Genomic DNA, 21,593 nt, shown 5'->3' on the forward strand with positions numbered 1-21,593 from the left:
CGCTGCTGTGGTGTGATTCAAGGCATTGGTGACTCAGGATCTGGTTCAAGTGCTGCTGGGAATTGCCATAGCGACTCTGAGTGTGTTTTGCAAGTGATGGGCAATTAGCTTAAACTCGGGACTTTTCATGTAGCCCTTGGTGGTCACTGTGGCTGAAAGCCTGCGACGTGCCATGCACTGCGGCAAGGAGCAAACCCACAGCAAAGCACAGAGCTCTGCAATAGGTTCAATGACCTGTCTTGTAAGTACTTCAGTGCTTGGCTGACTCTGATAACCGGAGCGATGGTCTGCACTCACATCTCACTCTGCTGACCAGCACCGGGCTGCTCGAGGGCTGCAGTTCCCAACAGCACGTAGATACATGCTGGCCAGCACACGCTGTGCTGAGGCCAGGGAACGCAGTGCAATGCAGGGGACAGCACACGGGAGCATGCAGTGCCCTGGTCCCAGGCACCGTGGCCAAACTGCCCTCCACTGTGTTCAGCCACGAAAAGCCATGGCATGCTGCCCCGGCTGAACACGAGCCCATTCCCGTGAATACATTGCAACAAGGAGAGGAGGTTGCCTTTAAAATCAGCATTTACTGTCATCATAATCAGCAAAAGAACCAACACATTTTATGTGCTCTAAACACTAGGGAGGTAACAGGAGAACCAGTCGGATGCAAAGAACAGAGGGAGAGAAAACATAACCCCAGCTGGCGAGCGGCCACGCCAGCCGGGTGAGAGCCCAGGGAGGAGCAGGGAGAGGATTTTTGTCCTAAACAGCAGAAGATGCTATTGAAGTCAGCTGCTTTAGAAAAGACTTGAAGCCAGCTGCTGTCTTCCTTAGCGCATGTGCTTCCTACGCAGCCCATCCCCAGCCCTGCCCCGGCAGAGCGGTGTGCCGGCCCGGCGGCAGAGCCGGGGAAGGCAGCCGTCCTTGCCGGCACGGGACCGTGGGCACACCACCTGGGCACGGCTGCCACGGGCAAAGCTGGGCTTGCTCCCACGCCACCTGCTCCAGGCCCCCCAAGCTAAACAAGCTCTACTGGCAGCAACAACAGCCACGCACAACCACACGCTGCCGGTGGTGCCACGGGGCGGCTGGCGGCAGTGCTGCACCGGGCCAAGCTTGGCCGCCCCGGCGGAGGCTGCATGAGCCGCGGGGACACGCAGGCTGGGCAGGAGTCAGGACGAGTACCTGCCTGTCGGTTGCCCACCCCTGGAGAGGAGCGGGGCGGTCTTCAGCAGCAGATGAAGCCCCGTGAGACCCCACGCTACCCCAGTCCTGCCTCGGTTTTGTCCGCACATGCTGCTAGGAAGAAGCGCAGGGCTAACAGCTCTGCCTGGGCTGGGACAGCCCTCCGCACAGAAGCCAGCTCCTCCGACCTGCCGTCCTGCCAGCTGTTGGAAGAGCCTCGGCGTTGTGGGCCCGTCACCCAGAAACTTCTCAGAAACCTAAAGCAAAAGAGAGATGGTCTCAGCTGCGTCGGCAGGGAGGGGAGGGCAGGGGTCCCTGCCGGGGCAGCGGGTGCACTGGCACGGTCCTGTGGCGCGCTGGGAGAAACTGCAGCCCAAACCTGCCGTAGGATGGAGCAGCGGGTGGAGGCGGCCACTGGTCTGGCACGGCCAGCCCTGCCTGTTGCCAGTGTGGCTCTGCCATCTCATGGACCCCCCTGCCCCTTTAGGGGGTCTCTGAAATACAGACCTTACAGCATGGAGCCAAAGCTGCCTCAGTGAACGGGGCCGCGGCTGTAAGGAGAAACCTCTTCTTCCCCTGCTCAGAAATTAACCCACCGTGCACAGCACCAAGCTCTGAGAGTGCTGAAGAATGAGGTTTAAATGGGATTTAATGAAAATACAGGCGCTACCGTGGCAGAGAGCACTGATATCGCATGGGATGCACCTCCTTCCATCAGGGCATAAGGTACCCTCTGCCCGTCGGGAAGGACCATGGCACAGATGGCAGCAGCGATCCATCCCACTGCAGCGCGGCCCGGCAGGGTTGGCACTGAGGCGTCTGCATTTCTCCAAGTGCCCATGACACTCAGGTGGTTTACTGGCTTTGAATCCCAAAGACTTATAATTTCCTTATTATTTTAAACACAATCTTATTTAACGCGGTATGGCGAGAGTTGCAGAATTACTCAGTATTGATCAGAGAAAGACTGGGCCATGGAGACAAGATCCATGTTGCTATGTGTGGCTTAGCAACATATAAATGTATTCAAACAGAATAATGAAATTATCGTGGGGAAACAAAGCAGCCATCACTTGAGGAGATGGAGGATGTGGAGGCCTCTTGGAGCTCTTGTTTGCCAAGACAAGGAAGACGGTACTTATTGTTTGTGCAAATATGTGAACCCCCCCCCGGCCATCCCCTGCTTACATAAAGAGTGTAATGAATCCGGGCAGTGCGCTCGCTGCAACGTGCAGCTTTGTACAGCTGGGCTGGAGCTCATTACTGTGGAAATGTGTGGCCTCTCTGAGTGAATTGAGTCCTTGTGGGGGGAGCCATAATATTGGGGGTGGGGATGCAGGGAGGAAGCCCATGCCTACCTCCTGGCCACAGCCACACTGCAAAACTCCTCATTTCTGTGGTTCTGAAACTGGTCTGGTATTTACCTGGATTTTATCCGCCCTTATCCTCACGCGTGTTAATGCACCACTGGGAGCCCATCCCACCTCCCCCCCCGGACCCACTGGCTGCCTCTTGCACGTGAAGCCAGCATGATGCCCACAGCTCTCACAAGAGCATGGCTGAGGCGCTGGAGCAGAGAAGAGGTGGATCCCATCCCAGATCCAGCACAGCTTTCCTGGGAGACTGTGAGCAAGTCATTTAAGCCCCAAGTCTCCCACCGGTGCCCAGGGTCCAGTGCTCCTCCTGCCCACCAGTTCTCCCTACTGGACTGCCCCGCAGGGCAGGTGGGCTGCTCCTGGGTCTCTGCGGGAGCTCCTGCCAGCCTGCTGCTGGTACATCACAATTTTCATTAGAGCTGGCTGGTAATTTTCAAATAAAGATACCTGGGGCAAAATATGTCTCTTTTCATTAAACTATTTGGGAGAAAACAGAAGAGGGGAAGCAGTGTCTGTGTTGAAATGATTAGTCTCCTGTTCATCATCAAGCACACAAGTTTATGGTTTGCTTCCCCTGGCAGCTGTTATCTCCAAGACCTACGCAGCATTTTGCTCTGTTGAGCAAGCTGTGAAGACGGAAGCCTGTGCAACGCTGAGCTGCCCTGGGGTCTTCCAGGCATTACTACAGCTGGGCATTACTGCCTTTTATTTTTTATTTTTAATGGCTGGAAGCACTTGTCTTTGAGCCCGGTGCCTCGGAGCAGCGCAGCGTAGCCAGCACCAGCGCTGTGCCGCACGCTGGCTTCCACGTACACAAGTGTGCAGAGGAGTGCTCTTCTGGTTCAAGGAGATCTTCTTGTTCACCCCAGGCTGAAGGACTGCCCAACCAAAGGCTCCCTCGCACCAGGGCGCGCTCGGAGCCACGCTCGGTGCTAGCAGAGAGGGTGGTCGTGCACAGGGCTGCCCTGCACCCCCCGGCCGCTTCCACGGCCGTTGTGCATCAGCCGGTGCATGGGGGGACAGGCACCGAGCCCAGCCCGGCGTCCCCACCGTCCTCTGGGCGGACCTGGGCTTTTAAAAATATACCGAGGGCTTACCTGAGAAAACAAAACCAAAATAAACCACCCACCTCTTTGCACAGCTGGAGTTTAATTACACATGTGGCTAGATTAAAATATGCAGGAGCAGGTGAGGGTGAGACTGTGGGGGGACAGAGCACAAATGCACGTGCTGGGTGTAGGTCTTGCTGTCTCTGAGACCCCGCTCCTATGCCTGAAATGCTGCAGCACATTTACTCCCGGCTGCCACCGTTTCTGCCTTGCTCATGTGTCCACTGTGGGGAGGAAAGCTGCAATGCTTCTGGGTGGCATCGTCTTGAAAATAGTCTAAGCATGCCCTGCTTAGACACTTAATGTGGAGCAAAATCAGGAACCTGCTAATACACTGCTTCCTTTGACAAAAGAAAATGTAACAATACAGAAAAAACAATATCAATTCATCCCCGGCGCTTCTTCACTGTACTGTCTGCTTGAGAGACCCCATCCAGACACCGCACTGAGAGTGCTGGGAGTACTCGGTAGTGGTTGGTAAAAAAAACCCCTAATGCTAAATATGCTACACCTGTACCTGGAGGAGCTGGGGACTTGCCCAAAGCCAGGCAGGGAAGCTGGGGAGGGAGCAGGGGGCTGCGGCTGGCCAGCCTCTCCCCAGCACTGCCATCAAGCAGAGGTCTGGGGCTTAGGAGGGATTTCTGGTTTTAATTCTACCCACCTCCATGGTGACATTGGCCTTTCTACAACCTGAAACAGAAGAAGCTAAATGGCTGCTTTTAAGCTCATAAATCCAGCCCCGTCTGAACACCCCACCTCCCCTGGCTTCCCTTCTTTGGGAGCAGGGCACTCCTAACACCCGCCAGCGCTTTCTGCAGCAGCTGCTGCTTTAAAATACCCTGTGGCAGCACAGAGATGTTGCCACCCCTGAAAGCAGCCCAGGTCTTGCCAAGCAGCGAGGCATGCCGGTCCCTGCTGCGCCTCGAGGACCGGCCACGCTGGGGTGCGCAGCCGGAGAGCTCAGCATCAGGTACCTGCAGGTACCCCCTGTCCCTCCGCTGCCTGCCAAGCCCTGCGACCTGCAGCTTCGCTGTCGCAGAGGGGGCCCAGGGAGCCGCTGTGCAACAAACTGCGGCACGAAGCGGCAGCAAGAAAGGTGCAGAGACACAGGAGAAACCAGGCGGGTGTCCTGAGATGGGCACCCTCGGCCGAACGCTGCAGGGTGCTCAGGTTCCCTCCCTGGGCTGAGCCACCAGTGCTGCTGGGGAAAGGCGGTGCAGGCAGCACTGGCAGAACTGCTGGGTGTCATTACTCCCCCTCTCCCTCATCTGTTCAGGGGGGACACGGATCTCCCAACAGCCTTGCCAGGACTGCACCGATCAGGGCAGTTTGGAAATAAAAAGCTTCCTGAAGCCTGAGCAAAAATCACCTGCCCTCTGGGCAGCACTCCACCATGCAACCACAGAAACCAGTATCAGCAGTAACAGAAATTAAAGAAAACGACGTAAGCAAATGTTACCTGAGGATTTGAACGCTGTCAGCTCTACAGCCTGAAAGAGGGGAGAACATTTGTTAGCAGAAGGTACAGGTCTGATTGCTTTGCTGCTGACAACCCCCCGCCACACTCCCCAGGGCCAGGCAGGGCTCCCCCAGCACCCAGCCACCACACCGCACTCTCCCTCCCACTGAGCCACCGCACAGGCTGGGAACTGGAGCCTTCATCCCGCTCCCTGAGGGATGGACACCTTGCAGCGTGACCCTGGACACAGCTGCACCTCTGGGCAGCACCCGGGCACTGAGCTGGTGCCCCCGCTCCGCACGCCCTCTCCGGGGACCCCTCCAGTCCCAGGGGTGACCCGGCGGGCCGGACACCATGCTGGAGACCACAGGAAAATCCAGGAAAAGAGGAAAGAGAACCTTCTCCCCCCTGGGCTGTGGTGGAAAGAGCACGCACAAGCCTGCACCCCGTGTTTAAGTGATGGTTAATGCTCTGTGAGGTGTGAAATTCCTGCTCCCAGCCCAAAAGCAATAAATATCACCAAACAACATTTAAAAAAGCTGAAACACAAAGAACATCTTGTCTGTGTTTGTATCTTCACTCGCTCAGTGTTTTGTCATTTTAAGTGTTTTCAAACGTTTTTAAGTAGCATCTTCTCTTCATCCAAACCATTGTGCAGCTGCCAGTGACATTCTTAATTCACCGCTCCTCCAGCGAGTGCCGTGACTCATTTAGCCAGGGAGCAGGAAAAACAGCACTGACTTATATAACTAACGAGCACAGAAAGCAGCACCTATCCAGCGGAGGGTAGCACCAACGGGGGCCCAGCTGTGCCAACCACCGCTGCGGTGAAGATGGGGCTCGGATGGAAAATCCCCCGGCCGGCTCGGCACCGCGGGGCTCACACCGAAGCCGAGGGAGCACCGAGAGCCGGCCACGCTGCCACAGCACAGATCCGTGCGGGCAGTGGGGCCATGCCCCCTCTCCGCAGGCAGGCACTGGCATCAGCCTCGCCTTTTGCTGCATCCACATTAGTGAGAAAGGAAACGAGTATATTAAAATGCAATGTTTAAGCAGCAAAGATACAGCAAAGTCCTCAATGACCCTCACAGGGAGGAAAGCGCTTTCTGTCTTTGCCTGCTAGGAAATGCCACAGCCTTGGCATTTAGGAGATCTGCTGCCTCCTAATGCTCCCTGCCTTAGGAAACTCAGGTCCCCGGGCTAATCCCTTTGGCCCACGTCTCGTATCTGGTGCCAGGAGCTTAGCCCTGGTCCTGGTTTACACAGCCAGCACCTGGCCGGCTGAGAAAAGCATCACCTGCGAATGAATCCCGGTCGGCATTCAGCATGAGGGGAGGAACGGCATTAACCACAATATAAATCATGAGAGATGAAAATATGGATTTTATTGAGTGGCTTCAAAACGATATGCCAGCTATAGAAGTATTATCTATTGGATAAATAAGAGCTGTCTATGTGACACAGGTTTTCAAAGGATAAATATTAGAGAGGGAGAGAGAGATCCTTCAGTGAGAGACTCATGAAAGTAGTGTTGGATTTTATTCTGAGGAAATTACAGCACTTGTATGTCAAGTGCACAAGGACTGATGATCATTTCAATAGTGGGAGATGGAAGTGGTATCAGAGTAGTAAAATTTAAATTGTTCCCTACTTTAGGCCATGCCTCGCTGAGCTTTACATCAGACTCACTCCTGCAGGCAGCACGACCCAGCCAGCCCTCCCTGGACGGGTGCAGCTCACCCACCACGGGGCCAGCGAGCCCCTGCTGCCTGATTTTAATTTGCTCTCCCTGGGGGAAGTCTCCTGCCTTGATCCGTACTGACCTCTGCTTGGTGCTTTACTGGCTCAAATCCGCTGGCTCCTTCTGTTCATGCACGCCCCTGCTACAATCACCCTCCCGGCGCGGCAGCGGGGCTGGTTCCCCATCGGCTCAGGGAAGAGCTCTCACCCTGGACATCGGCCATCCTGGGGTCTCCTCCTCTCCTGCCCCCAGAACTCGCACTCTCCCCTGTTGCCCACTGCCGCCTGCCCCAGCCCGGGCCGTTGCCTCCGGAGCCAAGCCCTGCCCGCATAGCACAGCCACGGCAGGTCACTAGCCAGGAGCTCCTGCCTGCCAGCCCACCTTGCTCTCCATCTTATGCTCCTACAGAAGACAGCCAACACTCAGTTGCATCTGGCTTGACGACCAGGAGGGGACACTACGGGCACGAAAACACGCATCTCCAATGATTTAAATGACTTAAATCAATATGCTGCTAATAACGAGTATGTATTTTAATAAACCAGAGTCTTCAGGATGAGTATCAAAACCTCCTTGGTTTTGATAAACGGGCTGTGTGTCCAGGCTGGTCCTCAGGAGGAGAGCAGGCAGGCTGTGCTAACACGCTGCCTGGTCCCTCACCAACACTCAGCAACTTCTGTAACGCCCTGGGACCGAGGGGATCGGCACAAGGTCTGCGCACAGGGTGGATGAGTCAGGCAGCTTCTGGGACTTGCTCAACACAAAACACTGAATTTGTGCCAGAGCTGGTAATGCTACCAGGCGTCCTGAGTCCCGGCCCCTTGCTGGAACCATCAGACACCATTCCTACATAACTATTATGCTCTCTATAGGGATGAAGTTGGAAGAATAACAGAAGACATTACATACCGGTCTCTCAGGTGACATAATTGATGAAATCCCCATGGGAATTTTGGCTCCAAAATTTCCTAGGGGGTGAAAGAGCACAATGAGTTTGGGGATTAGAGAGAGAGAGTAGAAATATTCATGCTTTACCAAGAACTCGGTGCTTTGTGTCCCTAAGTATCTCCCACTGAAGCAAAGGACCAAACAGGTTACCTGCATAATTGCACCCACAAACTGGTTGGAGCATGCAACACCTTTTTTCCCTGAAGCTAAAAACCCTATTTCCTACTGCCACCTTTGCCTCTCCTTCTCCAGAAAATTCATTTTAAGACACAAACATGGATTCTTGCCTCAGGAGAATGCAATGCTGTGTAACACAGTGATGAGACCCCCTGTCCACAGCCAGCCAGCCTGCAGGCATGAACCTGACCCCTCTGAGATCCACATGCACGCAATCCCTGCCTTTCCTGGGAATCCTTCATCCCGTGCTGCATTTGCAGCACCAGACCCCAAGTGCTCACATAGGCACAGTGTGCAAATGAGTTAACGCAGTGCCAAGTGAACATGCACTAAAATTCAAGCCTTGGGAATAACATTTTACTGTGGTATCATCACACAGCCTGGGCCGACAGCAATGACAACTCTCTTTACCTTTGTTGGTGATGTTCTTCACTGGAGGGTCTTTCTGCACAGGGCTTGGTAAGGCGCTCTCAGCTGCAGGACTCAGTTTCCCTGTCTCCCAGGAGGTTGTGTTTCTTGGACTTGATAAGTAGTTGATGGGATGAGAGCAGTTCTGTAATGACAGGGAAGAGATACAAGACAGTGAAAACTGCATCGTGTCTTTGCTAGATCCAGGTCCAACTTTAAAGATTGATTTCATCTGTGGCCCCTGGGACTTGGGACTTCGACTCCCATTCCCAACCTGGTACAGCAGGCTGCTGCCTAATCAGGGTAGATATCTTTGGGTCTGCGCTGTCCAACAGGACTGCAAAGAATGGAACAAAAAATTAAAAAAATTACTTCTTTCCAACATCATCTTCTCAAAGCAGACCAAACATATGTCTAGGGCCCTCCTCTGATAGGTACATGATGAACGAAGGGGGCAGCAGGGCTTCCTTGCAACTTACTGTGAACGAGAGTGCTTTCTTCTTGTCCTTCATCCTCTGGATGGCATTCCTCACCTGGAGAAGAGCAAGGACATTAGAGAGGGCCACAGCAGCTCTAGCAGAGCAAGAGATCCTCCAGCAAGTCACAGGGAAAAAGCAACTGCTGTTCCAGAAGCACAGTTGGACCTATGCTGCCTGTTGCACCGACAACAACCCCAGCTACCCCCTTGACTGCTAATAAACAGTTGCTGTGACGAGTGACTGAGCCCCAGCCAGGGGCATCTCTTACCTCGCTGTTATAGATTGCATAGACCAGGAATATGTACAGGCCCTGAAAAGGAGAGAGCACAGGAAGGGTTAGAGATGTATAGCTGGGTTGTGCTACTTTGCATGGGAAGAAATGAGTTTGATGAGCACTAGAATGGGTGAGGACCGGGTAAGGGGAAGAGGCACAGATGGCGGGCATCGCACAGCCAGGGACAGCTGGGCAGGGAGGACCTTCCTTAAAATCACACTTGAGACCAGGCTCTTCACAGAGAGCCCAAAGGAGAGACGGTCCCTGCCCCAGTCCCTCTTCCTTCTCCTCTCCATCCGTTTCATTTGGGGGGAGCAGGAATCTCTCACTGGGCACTTGGCTTCCTGAACCCAAAGCTCTCCCACACTCCCATTCACTCGTGCATGCAAAATCCCCCAGAAAACACCTCCTTCAGACCTCAGAAGCAGAAACCACCAGGAATTAATTGCTAGGGGAACCGAGATCTGGGAAGCAGACCTCCCTTCCCACCCAGCACCAGCCCCGGGGGGGGGTTTGCCAGCCTCCCACAGACCAAGTGCAGCGTGATGCTGGGAACAGTTCCTCTGCTCCATGCAGTGACAGACCACAGCGTTAACAGGATGGACCCTCTGACCCAAACTCAGTGCGGTATGGACCCAGAGGCTTTGCTCAGTCCCAGTCTGGACAATCCTTCCCGCTGGCACGCTGGGGCTCCGGCAGCACAGTCTTGGCCACCCTCTCCCTACTCGCCAAACCGGCACTGTTGCGTGCACGCACCAGAGATCAGCGAGCAACGCCACGTTCTGCCACGACCAAACGCACAGCCACAGCTACACGCCTGGGGCCGGTGAGGGATGTGCTCAGGGAAAATGCCCGGGGCAGGGCCGGAGCGAGCATTGCCTGGAGGCCACAGCCTGGGGCTAATTACAGCTCCAGACCAACGATTTCGTCCTTAAGGCAGCCCTATCTGGCCCACCAGATTTATGGTATATCTGTGGGGTGTTTGTTATCGCAGCTAGATAAATCAGCTGCAGCAAGAAAAGTAATCCATCTTGTCTTCAATGAGCCTTGCTCTTCATCTGCAAGCTCTTGGCAGGCATAATGGTAGCAGTACGCTGGCGCCGTGCCATGACCTGTCCTTCAGCCAGCAATGCTGGTCACTCCCCCAGACCAGATTTCTGGTCAGGCTGCCAAGGCAGGTCTTCCTTGAAATAATCATTCTGGATGAGCGTGGGGAGGGGGGGAGCGGCGAGGTCGGCTGGGAGGAGAGCAAGGAAGGAGAGGAGGCCCAGCTGCAGCAGCGGGCGGAAGCAGAGTCGTGGCTCTGGCGGAGCCCGCTCCTGCCTGCGCTCCTGCCTGCGCTCCTGCCTGCGCGCCATCTTCTCCCGGCGGGGACCGCAATGCCCCGGCCCCCGCGGCTCCCTGCTCACGGCGGGGAAGGCGCTGGGTGGCCGCAGGCGAGAGCACAGCACGTGCCGGGACCCGCAGAGCAGGATGGATGCTCCTGCCTGGTGTCCGTCTGTCCAGCCACCACATCCTGCTGCGGTCCGCACACCCCAGCTGGGAGCAATGCCGTCTCCTGCTCCCCTCTCACGGGAGACGGGTGAGTGGGTCTGTAAGTCCCTGCCCCGAGCCAGCCTCAGGACCATCCTTCCAGCTCTACAAGTCCAAATGAAGCCAGCAGGTTTTACCTACACTGTCTCTTAACAGCAGGCACCTCCTCCCAGCACTGGGTGCTTGGCAGGGTGTTGGTGCTGCTACCTCCAAAATCGTGGGCTGGAGGGAGGGCGATGCCGCCTGCTCACCAACCTGCGGGGCAGCCACCGCAGCCACCTCCGGCACAGCACCGCTCCCTGTTGCTTTTCAGTCACTCGGCTGAATTCCTGTGCTGCCTGGCTGGAGAAGGAATTGTCATGTTTGGTGTCGACGCACAGAGTAACCTTGAAGACAGGCTTCGGTTTCCACAGATAAACAGAAAGCAGTCAAACAAACAAACAACCACAGCAGCAAAACTTTCCTGCACAAGATTCATGCATGAAGAAGCACACTACCTTAAAGGAAATTCCAAGGCAATCCATAAGACAGTCAGCAAAGGGGCTGAAATGTAGCAGGCTTTGTCCCTGCTCTCTCTCAACTCCACAGCTTCCCACCAGCATTTCTCCTCTGGGGTAATCAGCAAATTGACCTGAACTCGGTAATGAAGGGACAGAGGCAAACAAGCACAGCATATTCATGGGCAAACCCTCAACTGTCCATCTGCACAACAGCCACAGCTCCTACTGAGCTTTAGGAGAAAGAAGAAAAACAAAAGCAGCAATAACTTAGAAAGCAAGGGAAGAAAACAAATCCTGATCCAGCAAACACCTCAGCTCCTATATCACCCAAGGTGGACATTGTCATGGTTTGTGAGAGAGAGTCTCGGGAGATGTATCATCCAGAGGACACATTTATTCATTTCAGGAGTTATTCCTTGTCTCTCAAAAACCCCATACACCCAGCATCCACACTATGACAGCCAGCATCCCACAGCCCCTCTGCTGGCACCAGCGATGAAGCAAAGGCTGAGTGAGCCATGGAGGATGTAGGCTGGGCGCTGACATTGTCAGGCCACAGTCAAGGGGTATTAGCAGTCACTGAACCAGGGAACTTGTCATGGGATTTCCCTTGCCAGTGCTGGGTTGCAGAGTGAAGAGCAGCCCTGAGTGCTACTGGAAAGCAGCTCTCCTGAAGGCTATCCAAGCCTGAGATGCTCAGCAGGACCCCTCTGGTGTGATATACGTATTCATGTTTTTAGAGCACAAACACTGAAGCAAGGCAGAGGAAGACTGCCAGGGTGGTGCTGAGACGCTGTGCTCTGATCTGCCTTTCTGCTGATGTTGATGGAGTTCACCCAAGCTGAGAAATGTTTTTTTCTGTGAATGAAAAGTTGCTGGTGCTGTTCTCAGCTCTGCTCACCTCAACTCTTCCCAGCACTGAGCTTGGAGTTCTCTTCTGCTCAATAACCTAAGCATGGCATGAGGAGGCAAGGAGAACTGATGCTATGTTTAACGACAGTTAGGACAGGCCTCCTGCCACCCTTCTGATATTCTTAATAGCAGAGATGTGGAGAGGCGGCCCTTGTCTGGCCTTGGAACATCCCCATCTGAGAGCCGACGGATGTGCGTGAGCAGCACCCGGCTGCTGGACCAGCGCCAGCCACAGGCAGAATATCCCGGGAGCAACCACCCATCTTGTGCACGCGGTGATAACGCCTGCATTTCACCCTTGGAGAGCTGGGCCAATGCTACACTGAAACCGGCCAAGTATGCCAGAGGGAAGCACTGCGAACTCTGCTGCTCCGTAAGTGAAAGCTACAGCAGGAGCCAATTTCTAGTGAATCCAAAGAAAAAAGGGAGATGGGTGGTGGAGAACTCTTCGGATCCCAATGGTTTGGTGGGTAGTTCCCAGTTGCTCTCTCGGATTCCCTGGAGTAGGATTTGTCCTCAAGCACTGGGTAAGGGACTCCGAAAAATACATCTGTGAATACCCAGCGCAAAGGGACAGGGCTGACGGTGTGGGTACTGCCGGGCACCACCTGTACTGCCACAGCCTCAGCCCCAGGGGTTGGACCGAGTCCCTGCGTGCCCCCCCCCGCTGGCTCCCCACCACCAGTAAGTGCCTGCCTGCAGAGAGCTCCACCGTTCCCTTGGGACCAATCACCCCCCCCATGTCAGGAGCAGTGCTGTTCAGTGCTTCTCTAGCTCCATCTACAGCTGCTTTCTCTGGAGGTTTGGAAAGCTTCTGCCAACAAGGGGGCTGATGCTTTGAATCACAGGTGGCAAGCACATGTTCTGGGACTTTTTGTCACCATGTGTCCCTGAGTTTCAGATATCCTGAGGTCCTGGGAACTGTTCTACCTCAGTGCAGAACTGAGCACTCCTGGCTGCTGTGACTAATACAATTTGCTTTGCTCTCTTAACCACATACAGGCTGGGTAAAGTTCGAAACTCTTTTGATGAAACCAGTAAACTTAGAAGCAAATATTAAGTATAACTTTACACACCAGAGTTACTTTCTGTCCTGCAGAGATCCCTGTTAATACTACCATATTAACAACATGACTCTGAAGTATGATAGCATTCAGGAGTCACAGCCACGGCCCTGGAAGACACCAAGACAAGCAAACAGCCTTAAAAATGTAGCCAGATTCTACCTGAAGAAGAATGAAGAGGCTGAAGGAGATGACATGACTCACCCAAGGTCTTGCAAGTCAGAGCTAGAAACAGCACACACACTTCCAGCCTCCCCGTGCGAGGCTCTGATCACCAGCCCATATCTCAATCTGTTCCACCTAACACTCACTCCTGCATCCCATCAGATTTCAGCGCACCTCTCACTGGGCACTGGGAGCATCCCTGGAGAGTGGCTGCATGGCTGCAGACAATACAGGTTTTAGGGGTAAATATTTTCAGTCCTTGGTTCTTAATTCTTCTTCCCTCATCTCCCTGCAATAAAGCTGACTTCCAGGCAAAGGGACGGTGGTTCTGCCTGTACAGTTCTTAGGACACAACCTCTAAGTATGTATGAATGTGAACCAGATGAAAAACACTCATCCTAGAACACACAGCATGTAAGCAGCGATCAAGCACACTATGGCTGGAAGTGACCTTTGAAACACTCTCTGTGAACAGCCCTATTCTGACAGGGATGCTGGCACACACAGCCCATGCCTACCCTGTAGGAATGAGGCTCAGATAGCAGCTGGGATGTCTGCCCCATTAAACTGGACAGTTACCATTTGAATTATCCATTAAATGACCAAATCAAAACTGTAATGAAGTTCCCTACAAGCATGTCAGTTTGGAAGCGTCATTTTGAAACCATGGTAATTTCAGAAAATCTAACATGAGAAACAAGATTTGAACTGGAAAGCTGTGGCACCGGTAAGACACTCCAGAGACTGGTGCTGAAGGGCCATTAGACGAACAAGGTCTCCAGGGCCGTATTTCATATCTTGGGAGCATGAACTTAGTTTCCTCAGACAAAACAGCACAGCGGCTTGGGAAAGCTGGGCTGGGCTTCAGAGCTGACAAATATCCCTGACTATTAGGACAGGTGGAGTACACTGAAGCACAAGAAACCGCAGATACCTGCTTGGCTGTGATGTGAGGATCCACCTGGTACAGGACTCACCTGGAGGGAGTTCAGCACGATGAAGACATAGGCCCAAATGATGCTGAGGTGGACAAGGACCCCACACACCCAGGTCAGCCCCAGCACGGGCAGCAGCACCAGGATGGGCTTGGCTGTGGCCCTGTCAGGAAGAAGAGCTCAGTTACCTGGGCGCATCTCAAAGCCGAAATACTGTGCACTGGCACCCACCTCCCAGCCAGCAGCTCTCCACGGGGGTCTCTGTCGTGCCCCACATCCCTGAGCCCAGGGTGTCCCGGCAAAGCCCCCCAGCCTGCCAAACGTCCTTCCTGGCTCTGCAAACCCTGCCCAGGGTCTCGCCATGATCTGCCTGGGGCGTCTGCACTAGGTTACAGAGCACGTGAGTGGATCTGCCTTGGAAAGAGCTCCACGGGTTTAGGAGCATCCTGGCCCGTATCTTGCAGTTTATAAGAAACTTCCCTTGCCTCCATGCTGGAGATAGCTCTCCTCCCCCAGCAAGTGCCTTTCAAACAATGTGTCCACCAAGAGGCACCCAAGGTGGTAGCTATGGAACAAATCCCTTTGCAAACAAAATTAGTTAAGAGGGGAAAAACCAAACATTTCACCTCCCGGCTCCCAGCGTGCCAGTCCTGCTCTTTATTTATCACTGAGAGTTAGCAAGAAGGGAGCTCTTTGACGTCATTAGCCATGAGAAAACAGCTATTTTCCCCCTAATTGCTGCTACAAGGAGGGCTTCTGTATTTGTTTTATTAGCATATGGATGTCACCCTGCCCTCCAGCAATGCCCTATCTTCGTGCTTCTGTAAGTTTGGGAAAATTTATTTATGATACAGGAGAACAATGTGTGTCTAGCAGGGGTATCCGGCGCCAGCTAACAACAATAAAAGATTCACAGAGGATGATAAAATAATGACTCAAGCAGCAGTTTTTTAGAGGTCTCTATATTGACTGATTACAGAAGTCCACACCGCCTCTCCTTCCCCATGTATCTAATCCCCACCAGCGTTACTTTCAATCCACCAAGTCCCAAAGTCATACAGAAAATGCCTTTTATAACGGCAAATACCCGAAACCCCTGCACTCTCTACAGCTGGCATCCTGCTGAGGGGCGCAGACAAGTGTTAAGGATGGGACAGGCGTGAGATAAATTCAGTTATGAGCCCTTCAAACTGCAATGTTCTGTGAAGTGGAGAGGAGCTGCTTCTGCAGCTCAGAGCTCCATCAATTTCCATGGAAATTGGGCACCCAATTGGGTCCCTGGGTTCCTTGAAACACCCCAAGCTGCTACCTCACTTCCCTATGGTGAAGTTTTACAGGATGCCTGCATGCCTGCCAGCAAGCTGCTTAGCAGCACAGCGGGCTGATGTTAGCGAAGGGGCAGACAGCTCGGCAGTGGGATCAGCAGTGTGACCCGCGTTCCCACGCACGCTATCACCACTGCAGACGACGGGGATGTGCTCACACCAGCCATTCCCAGACCCAAATTGCTGCTCCTGGTGATGCCGACGGGCCCAGGGTAGCTTTGATTTCAGCAGGTGCTGCCAAGGGTGTCCTGTCCCAAAGTGTTGAGAATTAGGAGTGCGAGTGCAGATGTGGGCGTCCAGTACTGGGTTCCCCAGGCTGAAAGTGCTGGCTGGGCTTCTCAGTGGCTTAGACATTAGAACAGACAGACTACCTCTGGGTGACGCACAGTTGCCCTGGAGGAGAAAAACCTTTCTACCCTGACTCCCCCAACTCATGGTCTTTCACTTTGCCAAGGCAAAGACTCTCAGTTTAACAGTAATTCCACCATTTCATACCCAGAGCAGCCACAGCTGGGAAAACCAGCCACTTCCCTGCTCACCATATCTGTATTCCAATCTGGTTCTCCAGGCTGCTGTTGGGCGTCAGCATCTTTGATCTCCTGCGAGCACTGGACACAGTCACCATCACCACCCGGAACAGCACAAAGGTGTTCACCTGTCAGAGAAGAGCCATTGGACCCAGTAACTTTCTGTAATCTCAGCTCCAGTGGGGTGAGACTTTTCTGCTGGGAACTCAATAACTGAGCGTCAGAACTTAGGGAGAAACATATCACCCCTGAGAAAGCCGTGAGTAAAATACTTCATAGAGCTATCCACACAAGTATGAAATCTGTAAAACTTATCTCAAAACTTCTCCTACAGAATGTTTTCCCTGTTAAGTGTTTACTTTAGACCCCTTAAACATTGCACCTTTTTCTGCTACTGTTGTCTAATGATACTGACACTACCTCAAGGATGTACGTGTTCCCATGTTAAAATCAGACCTTTAGTTAAGGCAATGTCACAGTCAGCCTACACATTTATGTACATTTCTAATTTAACAGCCAAAACAACAACTGGTCAGCAAAATTTTGTTAAAGCACTTTTTTCTATAAAAAAGCTGATTTGGGTAAAGAGATTTGTTTGTGTTGTGAAAGTATATATAAAACATAACAAAAATTCTCCTATAAAAGCAGCAGGCACAATGAGCCCTGCGAGCAAGCACCTTAGCTAGAGAAGTGCTGACACCCCTGACTCTGCAACGCTTTCCTAAAACCAGACACGAAGGAATCACGCCTTCCTGGCAGGTTTTGGCACTTACTGCCAGGATGAAGAGAACAGGCCCAACAAAGGCCCAGATGACATTGGTCTGAATGTTCAGCCAGCAATGGTTGTCTGCCACATACTTGTTAAAGGAAGTTGCAAGGGTCACACCCACGATAATGACTGGAAGGCCTGCAGAAAAAACCCACAGATTAAATGCCAGGAAAACCAGAGATGTCCCATGCAGGTCAGCTGTGCTCTAGACAATTGCTTCAAAACCCCCATGACCAGACACGCTCCAGCGTGAGCCAGCTTAGCCTCTGAAACCCCACGAGCAACATCAATTTACTGCAGCTGAAATCTGTCCCAGCTCTGCAAGACCAGATTTATACGCTGTCAGCATCACTCTCCTAGGTATAAAGCATTCCAAGTCCTGAGTCCTGATCAAAGCAATTTACTCCTCAGATTGCTTTTTTAACAAAATGGACAATCAAAGACATAAACCAATCCAAAATACTTGAACCAGTTGGACCCAATGTCCAACTATGTGTGTGTTTTGCAAGGAGCACTGACCTTCCTTGATAGGAAATTCAGTTTATTCAAATGAATTCTATGTCCCTAAAGGGCTTACTCAGAATAAAGGGTGCTTAGTCAGGAACATATTTATATTTTAATTACTATCAGACAGTAGTAATGCTCTCCAAGAACAAGAACTTACCATAACCTTCCTCCTCCATTTTTTTGTATTGAACTCTTGGATTTAGAAAAATAACAGAAATGCTTTTAAACTTATATTCTAAGACTGGCAATTTGACAGATAAAAGGTAAGAAAGCCTCTGCAGAGTAGTGACACCCGGCTCTCATATTGAATCAAACCAAACATTCGGGAAGCTCTCCTATTGAAACTTTTGCTAGACAAAAAATTGACATGTTTTTCTGAGCGCCCAAAGCAGAGGAGTCTGTAGATACCCCAGCCTGTCACATAGTAGAACTTCATTCTCCTGTCTTCACTCATGTTGACCGCTACCACTTTGCTCCACAGGAGAAGCCCCTCTACCAGCATCCATGAAAAGGCTGCCATGAAGAAGAGATGAAGGCAGGCAGTGACCATGAAACACACCACCTGGAGAGAAGAGAAATCACACGCCGTTTCAGGAGGAGGAGTCCTCTGGGAGCTTCTGAGTCCGTGTGATCAGGAAGAAGAGAGCAGCCTGCAATTTATGCTGCAGAATGTGCAGAAATGCATTTAAACATCCACAAGCACCAGGAAGAGTTCTTAAAATTGCAACACATGAATAGTCCAACTGCTGCAGCTCACACTCATTTCATCTGTGTGACCATCTCAAACCACAGAAGAGGGAACTGATAGCATCTTTTCCTGCAGTTCTTGGACCTTCCTTGCAGGTCTCTCATCTCAGAGCTGCTTGATCCAGCCCCGGGATGTGAAAGAGGACACAGAAAGGGACAGAACTGTTCGTTGCTGTTTTATAACTACTTAAATTTCCTGAAGGATTTTTTTGCCAGAAACAAACTGTCAGAAAAAAGAGGTGAATTTTCCTGACAGATTGCACAATGCGTATATGTATATCTCCAAACACAGAGACACAATTCTTTCCTAGATGCAAGTTACAGGTATTTAACGAAACATTAATAAAAGGGATTACACTTCTGTTCTGTTTGCCCTGACAGTAATGCTTGAGCAGGCCTGGTTCTGCTGGCTGAACAGGACACTTTCTGGTGAGCTTACCTGGTTGGTCTTGGCCAGTTCACTGAACATGAGCAGAGCTTCTGCTGCAGCTAATGCAAAGATCAGGTTCTTGTGCACGGTTGTTCGTTCACTCTTGGGGACACTGAGGAAGGAGAGGGGAAGCCCTCAGCTGCAGTCAAATGAAAGGGTGCACGTCTTCTCACTACTCCTTGCTGGGCTGCGCAGACCTGCCTGGGTGACCTGCCATCTCTCTGCTACTCACTGCAAAGACGACAGTCCAACGAGGCAGGGGACTGCCCTGGTGTGCACGCCCTTGGTGCTGGGGATGCGCTCGGGTACGGCTGCTCAGACCTTGGCCAGTGCTCCAAGGAACAGGCAGCAGGGAGGAGGTGGAGGGAGACACTGCCGTGCTCACAAGGCAGATCTCTGTGCTTGCCAAGTGACACAGAAGGGTTGGCAATTGAAGAAATAGGCTTTGCTCCATTTATTTTATAAAAATGAACTCTAGCAGAGCAGCTTTTATGGTAAACATTATTAGCCACTGATAAAAATCTTTCCACGGACACTCAGGTGTGTGCACAGCTCACACAAGCATCTCCACAGAAACAACCAGCCCTGCACCCCCTCCCTAGCCAACGACAACCGCTCCCCTCCCTCCCCACTGCTACTGACCACCAGCGCAGCTCCCCAGCCTCTCTCCGTGCACCTGCATCACCCCACACTGACAAAGGATACCTTGGTTGTATACTTGTTCTGAAGCAAAATAGCGAACAAATAATACAGAGAAGGCTACAAGTGTCTGGACTTTTCTTACCCAACTGCCAAGAATAAAATGAAGGTAACTATCAAGGCACAGAATGAAACTCCACATCCAATAAAAGTCAAAGTCTGCAGTGTGAGCTCCTCCTTGGTGGTCCTCTGCTCCAATCATGAAACAACAGAAGACACAAAACCCCCACAAATTAACCACAGGCTGCTCGCAGTGCTGGCATCCACTCCACAGAGTGGCAGAGAAAGGCTCCTCGCTTACCTGCATCTCGTACACCTGCAGCAGGACAGCAAAATTTGTGGTGTGGTTGCAAAAACACGTAGTGGAGTCTGGGAGAGATGTCACCACAGAGCAGCCAGCTGTGGACCACATTCCACCAGCATCTGGGCTAACATGCAGCAAAAAACAGAGAAAACATATGGAAATTACCATCCACTTCAACAGAAAGCCAAGGTGTTAAGGGAATTTCATTCTCCCAGAAGAAGCAGAGTTGAAAGGAGGAAGAAGAGGCTATCAGAGACAGGTCTTCATATGGACTTCCCTTTGGCTCATCCTGCGTCTCAGCAGGTTTGCCTTATCCAGCAGGCATGCACGAGAAAATACGTCTAGTATCAAAGTGTGCGTTAAAAAGCCCAGTTCAGCCATCACTGCTTTAAACAGAACTCAGTAATTGCACAGCTCTGGGAAGAGCTCGTTTTACAGCACATTAACTGAGAGCATCACTGGACCAGGCACGTCTAATCCTCTCCATCAGCTTGGCCTGCCAGGTACCCTGTGCGGTTCCACCGGTCTCTTGATCTTCAGGACAAGACAGCCAGCTGCTCTCCGCTGCCTGGGCAGCCAGCAAAGCTCCAGATCTGAATTCCCTGTGCAGGGACCAAGGCTGTGGTGGGTCAGCTCTGTCCTCACTGCCAGCACAGCTCCTCTGAGCCTGCCTCGGTACCAAGGGAAGATCAAATTCAGAGCAGGGCTAGTGGAACTGTTTGTGCAGTAACCAGCTGCTTCCGAAAACACCCTCTTCCCACCTTCCCCAAACCATCCATGCCTGTTACAAGGCTGGGACTCTAAGGAGTTTTTCTGCACTTGAATGACTTAATTACCAATCCATAATATATTACAGTTTCAGTGCTCTCACTGTGGTGACGTTCAGTAAAAACACATCTCAATGCCAAGCAGTATGTATGAGGCCGGGAGTCCTGCATGTCTGTTGGGCTATATATCTTGGACCAACCCTTCTTTGTTGCAGGCAACTATCATAATTAACTAGGGCTTTCCATTTTAGTTGTATATACCTCATTAAAGGTCACTTCCTCATGAGTGACTTTCCCAAAGGAAATCTTCCCAGGAGAGCGCTCTACTCCAGCAGATAGAGGATGCCAGCATGTAAAGCAGGCAAAGAATTACAGATCCCTGCTCTTACCATTACATTTATATTGTTATGTTTGGTTTTCCAGTGGAAATAAAAGCTCATAAATCTAGGGACTTGAACTGAAACAAGGCACCTGAGGCTGAAGTTCCAGAAGGCACAGATGGGCCCCACCAGCTTATCGGGCAGGTCCTGCAGGCAGAGAGGGAGAAGAAGAGATCACACAGCCATGCACGCACTGTATGCAGACTGATGCAGCTCACTCACTAGGCTGCAACAAGGTCTGTCAGCACAGGACTGTCGTGGTTTAACCCCAGCCAGCAACTAAGCACCACGCAGCCGCTCACTCACCCCCCCCCCACCCAGTGGGATGGGGGAGAAAATCGGGAAAAGAAGTAAAACTTGTGGGTTGAGATAAGAACGGTTTAATAGAACAGAAAAGAAGAAACTAATAATGATAATGATGACACTAATAAAATGACAACAGTAATAATGAAAGGATTGGAATCTACAAATGATGCACAGCGCAATTGCTCACCACCCGCCGATCGACACCCAGTTAGTCCCCGAGCGGCGATCCCCCACCCCCACTCCCCCCAGTTTATATACTAGACGTGACGTCACATGGTATGGAATACACCGTTGGCCAGTTTGGGTCAGGTGCCCTGGCTGTGTCCTGTGCCAACTTCTTGTGCCCCTCCAGCTTCTTGCTGGCTGGGCATGAGAAGCTGAAAAATCCTTGACTTTAGACTAAACATTACTCAGCAACAACTGAAAATATCAGTGTTATCAACATTCTTCTCATACTGAACTCAAAACATAGCACTGTACCAGCTACTAGGAAGACAATTAACTCTATCCCAGCTGAAACCAGGACAAGGACAAACACCTCCCCAGGGAAAAAGGAGTCAAGGTGAGAGA

General features: G+C 51.9%; 1 protein-coding gene across 2 annotated transcripts in view; it reads right to left on the bottom strand.

Moving 5' to 3' along the window:
• Positions 1 to 1,156: 1,156 nt before the first annotated feature.
• Positions 1,157 to 21,593, bottom strand: part of ADGRD2 (adhesion G protein-coupled receptor D2) — a 32,950-nt gene continuing 12,513 nt past the window's right edge. For both annotated transcript variants that reach the window (XM_052815852.1, XM_052815853.1), the window contains exons 13-26: positions 20,809 to 20,864; positions 19,568 to 19,694; positions 19,352 to 19,455; positions 18,577 to 18,679; positions 17,799 to 17,952; positions 16,888 to 17,021; positions 16,127 to 16,242; positions 14,305 to 14,425; positions 9,148 to 9,189; positions 8,880 to 8,933; positions 8,404 to 8,545; positions 7,777 to 7,835; positions 5,127 to 5,157; positions 1,157 to 1,439 (exon numbers count right to left, since the gene is read on the bottom strand). In XM_052815852.1, coding sequence (XP_052671812.1) covers positions 1,432 to 1,439; positions 5,127 to 5,157; positions 7,777 to 7,835; positions 8,404 to 8,545; positions 8,880 to 8,933; positions 9,148 to 9,189; positions 14,305 to 14,425; positions 16,127 to 16,242; positions 16,888 to 17,021; positions 17,799 to 17,952; positions 18,577 to 18,679; positions 19,352 to 19,455; positions 19,568 to 19,694; positions 20,809 to 20,864 — 1,251 coding nt within the window. In that variant the 3' untranslated portion in view covers positions 1,157 to 1,431. The remainder of the gene's footprint in view (positions 1,440 to 5,126; positions 5,158 to 7,776; positions 7,836 to 8,403; positions 8,546 to 8,879; positions 8,934 to 9,147; positions 9,190 to 14,304; positions 14,426 to 16,126; positions 16,243 to 16,887; positions 17,022 to 17,798; positions 17,953 to 18,576; positions 18,680 to 19,351; positions 19,456 to 19,567; positions 19,695 to 20,808; positions 20,865 to 21,593) is intronic.

Source organism: Harpia harpyja, chromosome 19 (genome assembly GCF_026419915.1).
Source record: "Harpia harpyja isolate bHarHar1 chromosome 19, bHarHar1 primary haplotype, whole genome shotgun sequence".
NCBI classification, from domain to species: domain Eukaryota; kingdom Metazoa; phylum Chordata; class Aves; order Accipitriformes; family Accipitridae; genus Harpia; species Harpia harpyja.